General features: G+C 43.8%; 1 protein-coding gene across 3 annotated transcripts in view; it reads right to left on the bottom strand.

Annotated features, from left to right (window-relative positions):
• LOC146375909 (tetratricopeptide repeat protein 28-like) overlaps positions 1-13662 on the bottom strand; it is a 182463-nt gene that overhangs the window by 10192 nt on the left and 158609 nt on the right. For all 3 annotated transcript variants that reach the window (XM_084945428.1, XM_084945430.1, XM_084945431.1), the window contains 5 exons: positions 9224-9333; positions 5960-6089; positions 5609-5827; positions 3775-3934; positions 467-607 (listed from right to left, as the gene is read on the bottom strand). In XM_084945428.1, the coding sequence (XP_084801554.1) occupies positions 467-607; positions 3775-3934; positions 5609-5827; positions 5960-6089; positions 9224-9333 (760 nt within the window). The remainder of the gene's footprint in view (positions 1-466; positions 608-3774; positions 3935-5608; positions 5828-5959; positions 6090-9223; positions 9334-13662) is intronic.

The following is a 13662-nucleotide window of genomic DNA, read 5'->3' as shown; positions in this document are numbered from 1 at the left end:
AAATGAATACTCTGCATAGTGTCAATAAATAACGCTGTGAACAAGCCAGTGGCGCTCTCACTAAAATCTCATAAATCTGCATAACAAACACAGACATGGCAAACATTTTAAAACCACATTCATCTCCATGTCTGCGCCTGGCAAACAGTCACACGCACATGTGACCACATTCACGCACACACAGGGCTTCCATCAGAGTAGACAGTTGATAAGGGCTTTAGCAGCTTTGGCTTTACTCAGTCTATTTAATAAGGAGGATTCACATGCTGCCTCTGCGCTGGCTAAACAATGGAGAAAAGACTCCTTTCACAGATGAGCCACAATACCCACGAATCTCCTTACTCGAGCAGAGACTTTTAATCTTCTTCTTTGTGCAAAAGTGGGTCTAAGTAGCATTTGGTGGTTAACACTGCCACTCATTAACAGCCAAGGAACATTGAGGTGATGTGCATCAAAACCCCCCTACCTGTTGAACAGGTTGTTTCTGGACACCATGCGCAGGAAGCCCGTTGGATCAGTGACGGAGTTAAGCTTGTTGTTGAGCTCCTCAAATTGTTGATCCAACAAATCTCCCGCCTCACTCTCAGTCTCACTGCTCGAGCACCCTCTGAAAGAGAGAAAGAGATGGAGTGAGAGGCCTCCAAGGCCACAGAAATGTTGCCAAGAGAAAAAAAGCATGTGAGCACAGCAGACAATACACTCTTATATTGTTTCGCTGCGGATAAATCAAGTACTCACAGAAACACACACACACACAGACACTTCTGATCTGCCAAAAAACACACACCGTTCAACCCTCACACACTTGGCCTCTTTTTTTCAGCCTGGATCCAACAGCCTGATTGTAATCCTTTCAATATAATGCCAGTAATGCTGATCCAGTCGCGGGGGTGTCATCCCCCCCCAATCACTAGCTCGCCGCCACTCTCTCATCTCGCCCTTCATGCGTGAACCTCTCCTTTGATATCATGCAACTCTTAGAGTATCTCACAGCAGCTGTATGAACTTCTTGGAACCACCATGGGATCTCTGATTGCCTTGTGCACCTACCACTGCAATTCTTAAAGCCACAGTACGTGGCTCACAATGAGATTCGCTCTCCGGGAATGTACATGGTAACAGACCTATTCAGACTGGATTTTCAAAAAGATGGAGAGATTCCACATGTTAATACGCAGATTTCGACTATCACAAAAGCTGTGTCTTCCGCTCTCTTTATTATCCTGTCTTTCACACACATATGCTCCTCTCCATTTTTCTCCATCCCATTCATTCTGTAGACACTCATTTCAGAGTGCTGCCTCCCTTTCTCTGCACTCTGGAGACTGAATGGGCTGGTAAGTGGGGCCATATGGTGCCCATCCAGGCGCAGTGGTGTGTATGCAACTTCCCATTGGAGAAGTAAATGAGCTGGTAATGGGGCAGGAGGGCCAGACTGCTAGGGGTGGAAGAGACTGGCACTGGGTGGAGCAGCTGGTCACTATGGATCAAACTCCAACTAGAGAAACATGGCAAATGTCAAGTACAGTGTAGCTCCAAGGATGTCAATGGGTGATTTGAACTTTTGATACATCTCAGAACACTTTACATGCCCTACACATATGACTACATCCCCTGTTGTGTGTTAGATCTCTATTCACTACCAGCCTCTTCTTTGACTTTTGGCTCACTGATTTTAGCGTCTCCTCTGAACCTTCCTCCCCATTCTTCCTTAAGGTTACAGTAACCACCTTCTCTTTTCCTTTGGTTGTCAGACTGGCTGTTTGTTAGGTGGATTCAACACCTCGAGCTATATCAAGAGCCATTATTCCATCTCATTTATTCCCACTGGGGGGGAGAGCAAAGCCCTTTAAGCAGGTAGTGGATGTCTGTCATCACAGGAAGCATCACACTCTTTTACACACACACTCACAATAAAACAACCCTTCTTCTGCTAAGGCCTGATTTAGACTGCTGAGGGGAATCTTTATAACCTACTTATGCTTGTTCTGGTGCATTACATGTTAATTACCATGTGGTCATGACCCAGTGTTTTATATGTGGTAAAATGCTGGGATTTTTCTTTTAACCTCGTGTATCCCTGCACTTTGTTGTGGAGAGTATTTTTTGGGTGCAAAGATGTTTGTCCCCGTAGTTTTACCACATTCCCTCAGATCAATTACAATAGTTTCAGCAATCTTACTTTATCGCTTTAGTGTAGGAAATTATATTAATAGCATCAATATAAGGAGTCACAAATGTCAGCAAATTCCTGGAGGGAGTTTGCTGAAACTATCATAACTGACTTGATGGAAAACTAGAGGGAAGCTTCTTTGCACATTCCCGTCACGTCCCTCTAGGAATTTGCTGACATTTGAGATTGCTTATATTGAGGCTGTGAGTATTATTCCTTATAACTGAGGTGATGACCGGTACTCTGTTACTGATAGATTAAAAAACTGTGCGTAAAAGTAGCCAGAAATGCACAGGATGAATTGATGGTGTTGAACAGGCCTCACAAGAGCTGCGGAAAGATTTGCAGGTGATCTTCTAACAGTGTGCTAATTTAAAAACAAAGATCACACCAGTTCATTTCAGTAACGACCAAGCTTAGGAAAACGAACACACCAGCTGAGGGTGGGTGAAGACAGAAGTAACGTACTAACAAAAACTAACAATAATAACATAAAAAGCAGGTTTTATGCGTGTTTCTCTCTGAAAACAGTGTGGCAATTCAGATAACTGAGAGGCGGAAGAAGAATGAAAATGTTTTGATATAAGGCTGAACTCTTGTGACAGACATTGCTGGCGACTGTGTGTGGTCCTGAGGACTGAAGTGGAGGATTTATTACAAACTCATCCACCGTATAAATCTGAAATATGTGTTTAACAACTCACCTGTCCCACGCGTAAAAGAGCAGAAGAAATTATTCAGCACCAGTTCCCGAGCCGTCTGTGTTAATGATGTTAATAATACTGCGCCGTGTGCGTAAATGCACACATTGCTCTTGACTTTTTTTCTGCAGGCTGTCAGGCTTTAGATATTTAATAAAGTCATTATTAGACATAGTAACATTCATACATTAATCTAATACGTCAACACAGTTCTGTTAATAGCTTTGTTTTCACAGACATTTCAATAAGGCATGTAAAAGCTGTGAAAGCACACAGCGATTACAAGCCTGAAACACTGCAAACCCCATCAGCTCAGTGCAAAAATTACCGTGGCTGTTCATAAAAGAAGACACACCCTTGCATGAATCTAGTACCTGAATTCTCCTTCTCCATCTAACACTCTACATTAAGCTCAGTTTAGTCAGTTTAGTTTAATACCAGTATTATTGAGGACAACATGCAGGACGAGGACTGAAGGTAGAGCTACGGGACAGAGCCAAAGTTTTGGCACTGGACTCACAGCTTTGAGCCATCCACCCGTGCCAATTATGCACTTGTTCTGATAACTTCTCCCCCTCTCATTACAAATAAATGAAGACTGCTAGCGGCAACTATCTCAACAACATCGGGTGCAAAATAAGACATGCTTTTTTTTCCAGCATGACATGCAACACAATTTGCACAATTTGCAGTATGTCGACTTGGTAAATCAGCTTTGTGCAATTCATTTACTTAATCTACCTAAAATGTGGCTCTGTTTAAGGGAAACTAAAACAAATACATGTGCGACGAGTGTACGCTAAGCCATAATCAACAAAGTGAGTTATTAAAGAGGGAAAAGGAAGTGACACAGATTATGAGCTAACTAAATAGAGTTTTCATTTCATTGTTACACCTCACCTGCTATAATAAGACTCTACCCCCAGAGCCTCACGGGCACTGGCGATGTGCTGCTCCAACGAGGAGCCACTGACCACTCCGCCGACACCTCCCTCTTGGAATTCCGACCCCCCTTCGGCTACGCCCTCGCCCAGGTACACCTCATGAAACTTCAGGATGCCTGTGGAGAGAGTGAGAGAGAGAAAGGAGGGAAGGGTAAATATGACTGGCTGCTTTCAGGTGGTTATGAAGTGTAATGACAAAACAAATGAAAGCGGCTATTTTCCACCCTCTCTCTCTTTCCTTTTTTTTTTTTTTTTTTAATATGTTCCTATTACTCGCTCTCGACGGTGGCAATATTGGATTATTTCAACTGAGAGCTGTGAGTGAGGGCACGTGCAGCAGTGCATCTGCGGAGCAAAATGAATAAAACAAATATTGTTCAATAAAAGATAAGAGTAGGCTGCCCGTGCCATCTGGTGCCTGCCGCGAGAGCTCAGCTAAGTTTCAAGCAGGTGGGGAAGAGCACATCGGGCGAGTACGGGCTGTTTGTGTGTGTCTGGTTTGTGGGTGTGTCAGTGTGTTTCACCATTTTGTATTAAATGTGTTTAAATAGACGGGTAAAGCGATTCCGGTGAATATGCACGTGCATGCACATTCGGGCCAGAATGTACACTAGTGGAGTAATTACAGCATGACATTAGGAGCCCCATTCATTGACTGCAGACTCTTTAGAGCTGGACATGTTTGTGTACCAGCTGGATGCCAGGGAATGCCAGGAAGTGACAGACAGGCGATTAGTGAGCAAGTGGCTCCCTCTTAGCCTGGGGCAATATTCGATGCTTTGAAGATGTACTCCGGTCCCTGTAGTGTTCCTCCCCTCCTTATGACTAGTGCTTGGAGGTCAAGTTCATCTGGTTGCCTGGGAGCTGGATTTGATCAAATGTTCAGGCTCTTGTGCCTTGGAACATGGGTCACGGCTCTCATTTCCTCTCTTCACACGAGAGTCAAAGCAAAGCCAGCAGTAGGGCAGCCACAGCAGTCGGGCGACATGCACCGTAGCTTATTCGCCCTTTTTTTCTTTGTACAACTGGAATTTTACAAGCCAAACAAAAGGGGCTGCACTAGCATCAGCGCTACTCAGAGTGTAAACAAAAGAGAGAAAGATTTAGGAGTGTATAAAGAAGTGCCAGGACAAAGCGATATCAAGAAAACGGATGAAAACAAAAGCAAACATGAAACACAAAAGCAGAGAAGACTTGTTGTAACAGCAAAGTGTTTTGCTGTTGACACGTGTGAAGATGACACCACTGGTGTTTTGGCTGTGTCGTTATCGGTGACACAATCAATTAGCATAGTTCACAGGCAGATGCCTTCTGGGGGTGAAAAGCGAGGCAGGGGGGCAAATCCTAGCAGTGGAGTGGCAGGTGGCACTGTCGCTCAGTGTTAAAGCTGGCCTTCCTACCCCTGCAGTGCAAAACAAGCCTCTAGCCTCTGGGCCTTTTATCTGCTTTAATTTGAACAAGCAAGCGTGAGCGTGGGGCTGCTTTTGCTTTAAACCAAGCAGCTTCTGTACAGACAGAATAATTTCATATTATTGATCGCCTTTGTACAAATTGTGCCACTTCAAAATGTCTAAGCCATTTTTTAATAGTCATTTTCTGTGCTTTTGCCACATTTCAGGCTATTAAAGTAAAAAAAAAAACCCAAAATGTAGCATTGGAAGTACACGCATTTAAATGTTTTGAATAAAAGAACAAAGTAAAACAAAGAGATTCAGGAGAGCAGTAGTCAGACAGACATGATAGGATTTCAGCAACTCATTAAAAAGTTTTCAGCTAGAGTCCAAACCTACCTGCTCCTGGAGCCAGCAGCCAGCTGTACAGGTAACCAGCAGCCATAGAAAAATAAAGCACCAAAGCCCTCTGGCTGTTCACGGTATCCAAGATGTGCTCCACTGTTACCGGCGTGTATGGATCCGACTCCTGCTGGCCCGTCTGCCTCTCCACCAAGAGATCAGCAAAGGCTCTTGTACGACCCCTCTCTGCCACTGCCAGGGCCTCGTCGTGGTGGCCTGCGGAGTTCAGAGGTCAGCTTTGATTAGCGGATGAAGTCTAAAATCGTTCATGTGCACACAGAGGTAAAAGCAAAAACAAGTCATAACAGCGTGCAGTACTGAGAGTGTGAGTAAAGTGTGTTGACGTACCGAGGCTGACAAGGACCCTTTGGAGAGCCTGGTAGCAGGAGGTTTGCAGGTCAAACAGAGAAAGCTTGTAATCTGTGCTGTGTTGGGCTTCGTGGCGGATGGTCTCAAACAGCGCTGATGCTCGGTAAAGCTGAGGATAAATAACGGCAAAAATGCGCTCAGACATTCCTGGATTGCTCATTTACCAGACAAGAATAGTGTACAAAAACATAACAAGAAATAGTCATCGGCACAGTCAATGATGACCCCGAAACAGCAAGGCGTTGCAGCAAAATACCTTTTCTGGAAATTAAGTTTAAATGAATAAACTGTGTTTAAAAAAAGGAAGGCAGTTGGGATTCTATGAGAAAGACATGTTGGATAAATATGTCTGCATCTTACTAAATTGGGCATGATTAGGCCTTAGAGGATAGAAAATGAACATGGCCACTAGATGGTAGCATTCCACCTCACAGGTTATCACTGATCAGCCTCCTTTCTTCTTTTCTCTCTCACAGCAGAATAAAGTACTGTAATGTAGCTTGATGAATAACCATTAAACACAGGTAAACCTCTCCTCAGCTCTCATTTGCCCAGAAAGGGCTGCGAACAGCTAAACCATTACCCTGAGCATCTTAGACAAACACGGTTCAGGAAAATAAATGCTTTGTGAATTCAATAGGCCCGTCTGTGTTGTTGGATCTTTCAATTCAGGGCCAGACACCGGATTGAAAGAATAAGGCGAGACAATGAAAAGGTGGGGCGGCAAGGACTGTTGCACACTGGCCAAGCAGAACCGGCCAAGAGTGCTGATTCATGGGAGCCTTTTATTGATTTCCTATTTCTGCACCTATATAGCAGCCCTGTAGAATAACTGGGACTGCTATAGAGTGACTCTCCAGGAGTCTGGGGCCAGCAGAGAGGGTAAAACACTCTTGCTGCTCGACCATAGTACACGCAAGACAAAGAGCTCTGCAGTGGAAAAAGGGTTGTTGGTATGGATTAAATGGATTTTATCAACCCTGTGGCTTTGACAAGAGGAAGGAAAGGGAGAAAGTGTGTGTGGATTCCTGGTGAGTACATAGGCATAGAATCTAGCTCGTCAGGCATATCCCAAGGTCAAAGAGGAAAGTGTGTCAGAGGGAGTGTAGGGGGGAGAGTAGAGAATCTGTGAGTTCTGCTGCATTAGTCCTAGTAGAAGGAGTCGCTAGTCTCAGGCTGATTTTGCTGATAGGGCTGTGGGCTGATTGCTGCAGTGCTAGTTTCATCTGTTAGGCCTGCAGATATCCCTTTAAGAGTGTAACTAATTTCTCACAGCGCCTTTCCTCTGTCTTCACCCCTACTGGCACAGATGAAAGTGTGTGTGTGTGTGTGTGTGTGTGTGTGTGTGTGTGTGTGTGTGTGTGTGTGTGTGTGTGTGTGTGGACACTATAGATGCACTGCATCTATAGTGTCTTTTTTGCCGCGACACATTTGCAGTAAAATCTGCGGCATTCTCAGGCCGCTACCTATTCAGATAGCGCTCACTTGTTTTACTGACACACTAACATGGCTTTTATCTGACATGTTAAGTGAATGTCAGTGTCACACTGTATCAGTAAACGTGAGCAGACTTGAATGCACACATACCTCGAATGATTTTTCTAAAATAAACTCCCCGGGGAGCTCTCATCCCCCTGTGGAAGATGATATCAGAGGTAAAGGCTTAATCGACTGTAGACTGCTGATTTTTTTATTTTTTATTTTTTAAGCAGGCACAAATGTATCGATTCACGTTTGCCGAGATATGAATGCTTCTTAGCGAGAGCAAGCACTGTTCAAATACCTGATTAGAATCAGGACACGTCAATCTGTGTGCCAGTACGAGCACCGGGATCACAGCTAGGGTGCTAAAATACAATTCGGTGCGCAGATAGAGAGAAATGAGGAACATGAGGTCAAGTACTCTTAATCTACACCTATGAACGCTTTATAAATTTAAATACAAGCCTTTAAAATAGCAGTATAAAGTGGGTCAGAGTGTTTACCAAGGTCAGCTGTAGCGACAGGCCAGCTCATGAATAACCATTTCATCTATACTCTGAGGACAACAGCGTCCTTTCCAACCACCAAGTCACTGCAGGAGCTACAAGCTGACAGGCAGAAAAACATTCAACATAGCTGTGGTGTACTGTATGTATGCAAACGACTGGATTGCAGTTAATTGCAACAAGGACAACACAATGTTAGCATGGACTATTAGAGTCTTGAAGGTGAAGCATTAAGCTGGAAAGCAAACATGCAGTGGAAAATATGTTGCATTGGCTTGTTAGAACAATATTTTGCTTTAATTGAACACAAATTCCTCAATATGAGTCACAAGCACTCAGCCCCTGCTCTAGCCATCACCTTGGTTCAGTCTTTCATTCTCAGCTCTTGTTGCAGATAATTGCAAACAGACAAAAATACTTTTTTGAAAAAGTATGATGCAGGGCCGACCGAAAAACAAAAGCTATGTGGGTCGAATAAATGTAAGTTGTGCGCGTGTGTCATAACAAAAAAAAAAGGGAAAGAAAAAAAAAAGAGTCTTGGACTAGATTTTAAAAATGAAAGCAGCTAAAAAACATCCCCACAGACACACGTGACAGCCACCGCTGCTGACTGACTGTTCACAAACTTGCATGTGGATACACAAGCCAAAGAAAGGGGGGAAAAAAAGTATATATATGTATATATCAACTAGTGAGCTGTGGTGTGTGGACAGACTGCAAAGAGAGATGTTAAGGGGATATTCCATGCTTGCTAGGTGGGCAGTGGGCTGAAGAGGAGTGAATGTGTGTGTGATGCAGAGGCTTGGGGGATCCTGAGACCATGCACGCAGATACAAAAAAATATTCACTCATCTGTCGCCTGTCTGCTGAGATGACAGCATTTACCAGCTCAACAGACTCCATAGCATACTGCCAGCAGCAATGCTCTAGCTCTACAGCCACCTCGCCTTTTTTTCTTTCCTCCTGTTGTTCTCTCTGTCCTCATGGCTCTTTTTTTTTTTTTTTACTTCGAAGGCATTGCTGAAAACTTATATTTCCCCATGTGTTTAAGACAAGTACTTCCACCTCTCATTTCTAATCCTTGCCAACCTCAAAGCCGACAGATGTGGGCTTACTGGCGGTCAGCCTTAACTACCAGAGGTCGAAGGAGCCCAGATGGAAGGGAGAGGAGAGAGGAGGTGAGGAGAGAAGGAAATGAGAGGTCTGAGTCAAGGTGATCCATAACCAGAAGAGGAGTGAGCAGGAGATGCTTTACCTGATGTTGGGCCTCCTCCAGATTCCCACTGGCCCACAGAGAAAGCCCAAGACGATGGCGGATCTTCGCCTCGTCCTCACGCCGAGCAAGCTGCTCCGCAAGCCGCAGGCCTGTCAGAAGGCAAGGAGAAGGGAGCAGATGAGAGGGAGAGGAGGGTAAAAATTATTCAGAGCAGACAGACTCTTAGGTATCTTTCAGAGGAACAGATGTAAGCATAGCGTGGTACTGATGTTCTGACAGCGAACAGGTTTGGATATTTGGCCTCAGTTGTAAGATGCTGCTCGCACCGGGGCTAAAACACACACACATGTTTTGGCCATAGCGGGAGATTCTTAGAGCACTAATGGGTCTGCATAGTAATCAATGCTCAGGATTGACTGGCTGAGCAAACACAAACACGCCGCATCACTAGGACATCTCCAAATATTTGCAAACACACTGATGAGCTAATAACAGACAACGTGCAAACACACAGAGTTTACTTTGTGATATTTGTTTGAGAGACCTTCAGAGTTGTTCGGGAGCCAGCAGAGGTATGAATGTGCACGCGCACGTGTGCTCGTTCGCTAAATGTGCCCGCGTCAGATCATCTGGTTTGTTTTTCACTTCCAATTTCTCAGGCACTCGTCACATCTTAGCATGTGTCCTCAGCCTGCCTGCCGTGCACTTGGTTCAGCCCAATTACTGAGATGAAAATGCCACTCCTCAGAGGACAATAATGAAAAAAAAACCACACACACACACAGTCGCTGGGTCACACATCATCCACAAGGTGCAAAATACACAGCAAGCATTCTGCTGTTTGCAACAGGCCACCGCACATGCACGGTCTCACTTTACACGAGCTCCGTATTTGCAAGTCTGCTCTCTCCACCCCGCTCGTGTGATACAGGGGTCTAGACGTGCTTTTGGTCAGGGGGGAGGAGAAAATGGGCCAAGCCACCCTTGTCTGCTTTTTTTCTTCATTCCTGGAAAACGGTCTGTGGCTGAACCAGATAAGCCAAGAACAGAGAGCGTGACCTGAAAAAGCCAGCCTATTCCGCAAGACCAGCACACCACAGAACCATAGACTTCATGGCTCCTCCATGGCCACGCTAGCCGGCAGCCTTTGAAGCCTGCAACAGTCTCCCCTCTCTCTCTGTATCCTTATCTTTCTACACACCCTCCCACTGTCTGACTGCCTGCCCTCTCCCCCCAATGCATCTGCTGTGCTACTCTCTCCCTCTACCTCCTATTCATTTTCTCATCTCTGTGCCTCTGTCTCGGAGCGCCCCCCCTCCAAACTCTCTACCTGTTTCATCTTCACTGTGCTGGCAGTGCTTGCAGGGACTCGGCACTGCTTAGGGCTCATTAGGCGCTGAAGTAAGAGAGAGGAAACAGATCTAAATTATCCTTTTCATTCTCTGACAGCCTCACCTCTCACTCATCTCAACTCCAGCTCTGAGTCTTTCATGTCCCCCCCACTCACACATGCACAAATGTGCACGCACACACATACCTTTCTTTCTCTGAGCTGCTCTGTGATAGTTTTTTTTTTATGATCAAACCTGAATGTCAACCAACCTATGTTTTCTTTATTCTCTAGCTGACAGTGAAATAATACATGTGAATTATGACTCATGCCGATCTCTGTCTTTTCCCTCCACTCCGCTGCCATCCTCTTTCTTCCTCTCTGCTCCTCCTTCCCTCCCTAACTCTCTCATTCCCTCTGTTCTCCCGCTCTGTATCATTCAGTGTCTGTCACTGTCACCGTGCGTGCCTTTGGTGCACCCCGCAGGCACAGGCACGTAGCAGCGGCTGACATGAGGATGTGGCCGTGGCTGGCTGCACCCTGAAGAGCAACTAGAGAACACTTTAAAGGCTGCTTGACAGCTGGGTGAGAGATCCTCTGCAGCCCCTGAGGCCCACGCACCTCTGCCTTCAAACAAGCTTTACATGCAGACTCCACATTCACATCTCACGCACTGCATAGCCGCAAGTGCACTGTGCTGCAAATAAACATCCCGACACGCATGCATGTGACACACACACAAAAAAAGGCCCTTTGATCATGGCCGCATGTGGAACGGTGGACAGTATGTGTGATATTATTAAAAAATTTGAGATTAAGCACGCTTTTTCAGGCAATCTCCCCCAGGGACACTGCTCTGATAGTGTTGCACTATATTGTACAAATAAAAACTGCAAAGAGTAGTTTAGTACTGGATGAAAAAGGAGAAGCAGAAAGAGAGGGTCCAGAGCCTCACTTCTCTCTCATCTCAGCGCAGCTGGCCAGTGCCATGGAGTTATTTGTGAATGTCATGAACACAAATCGCCAAAGAGATGCTGCAAAGATTAGCAGGGAGGGATTGCTGAAGTTATATCCAACGCACCGATATGCTGCTAGGACAGGGCATAAATCACACAAGCACATTTTGGGGAGAAGAAAGACAATAGTTACAATACTGACAGCACATACACTCTGTATGTATTCCGTAGAAATAAATAATTACTTCAGACTATTGCTATATATGTCTGTTTGCGCCATATCTCCTCATTAAGAGGTGGGCCAATCTGACTGAAATGTTGCACCAACATCATCCCACATGCAGCGATCATCGCCTTTCAGTGGGTGGGATATTTAAGGAAGCAAGTAAGAATTAAGTAAGGATCACAACATCTCCAAAACTGCAGCTCTTATGGGGTGTTCCCGGCATGCAGTGGTCAGCATCTATCAAAACTGGGCAAAGGAAGGAACAGCAGTGAACCAGCGACGGGGTCACGGCGACCAAGGCTCAGTTATAAAGATCAGGACCCAATGCTGCCCCATGTGATGGGATCCAACAGATGAGATATTGTAGTTCAAATGCTAAAAAAATTAATGCTGGTTCTGATAGAAAGGTGTCAGAATACACAGAACATCGTAGTTTGTTACATCTGAGACACAGAGGTCTACAGGAGTCGATGCCTTGATAGGTCAGGGCTGTCTGGGCAGCAAAAGGGGGGCCAACACAATATTAGGCAGGTGCTCATAATGTTACGCCTGATCGGTGTAAATATATAGGCATTTATATATAAAAAATATAAATCAATTACTATGAAGATACCAGTTTGAGATTAAATAATAAGACTACGAGGAAATTTAGATTAACAGCCAAGACACAAAGTGTATTACAAATGGGATCTTAAATTACTGACCAAAAGAAATCAGTACATGTACTCTGCTCATCAAAATATAAATATAACAGTGTACATGTTTTGGTGAATATCACCTGCCATAACAAAATGAAAGTGTTTTATATAAACATCAAACCCAAGGTTAACAGGTTAGATTTTCTTTGTCTTTAAAACTGAACAGGTTTCTATGTAGCTTGCAAAGAAAACCAATAATTATATATTAGATTTTTACATTTATATATTATTCTGTAGTTAGGTGTTTATAAACAACCAACATTTTCTCATATAACGTGTAACAAAGATGCATAAGAAATGCTAATGATGAAAAGAGTCTTTGTGTAATTTATCATAATTTATGATTTATAGAAAAAAAAGCTGGGCTTTATTGTGACATTTACACAGATATTTGTAGTTAATGTGAAAGATTTTAAGCCAAAGTAGAATAATATGGAGATTAAAACTAAAATAAAGAATATCTGTAGCTCCTTAAGCCACCAGCTCAGCACTCAGCACCACTAACTGCAACCAACATTTAATATTAATAGCATAAAATATTAGCACCAAAAATATGAGAGGGTCCGCACATGATGATAACTGGTCTAGAGTTGTGCAGAGATCCATATCATCCAGCTCTATTTAGTTTTAAATGCTTCTTGACAAGCCCTCAACAGCCTAACAGCATGAACACGCTTTAAGGGAATTTCTAAGTTGGTCCTGTCCTAGAAAGAATTTATATGTGTCACAAAACTAGTTTTCCACAGTGAAGGCCGAAACGAAAACGCTTATCTGATGTTTAGTTGCGTATCTGACCTTTGATCAAGACCCCATCTTGATCAAAGATGAGTTCATCATATGATTTTGTCTTCCTATAAATGTTTTGCGTCCAACATTTGCCACAAATATTATTAATTAGAGTGTAGCTTATAAAATGTTTTGTGCAGAATACATATAAATACACTTGCAAATTAAATGATGTAAACACAAGAGGCTTCCAGTACATTTCCAACAAATAACTGCCCTTGAAGGTTAATATTGTTATCCCTTTAGTTTGCTTAATAAGCGATTCTATAAGTCAGGCATGGAATATCTCCATTAGTCGCTACAATGACTGCATTGATTTAATGACACTATTGATTGCATCAATCGTTGGAAAGTGCATCTCGGTGTGTAATGATTCTTTGTTTAACATTTAGAAAGTCCTGCACAATGCTCTGTAATATTACAGTGTAAGACGAAGAAAAAAACCCCCAAAGCTTATTATCGGGCAGCCTTGTCTTTGCATA

This window comes from Perissodus microlepis, chromosome 12 (assembly GCF_051167445.1).
Source record: "Perissodus microlepis isolate ML-2025 ecotype Zambia chromosome 12, ASM5116744v1, whole genome shotgun sequence".
Lineage (NCBI taxonomy): Eukaryota > Metazoa > Chordata > Actinopteri > Cichliformes > Cichlidae > Perissodus > Perissodus microlepis.
This window is presented reverse-complemented; position numbering and strand designations above follow the sequence as displayed.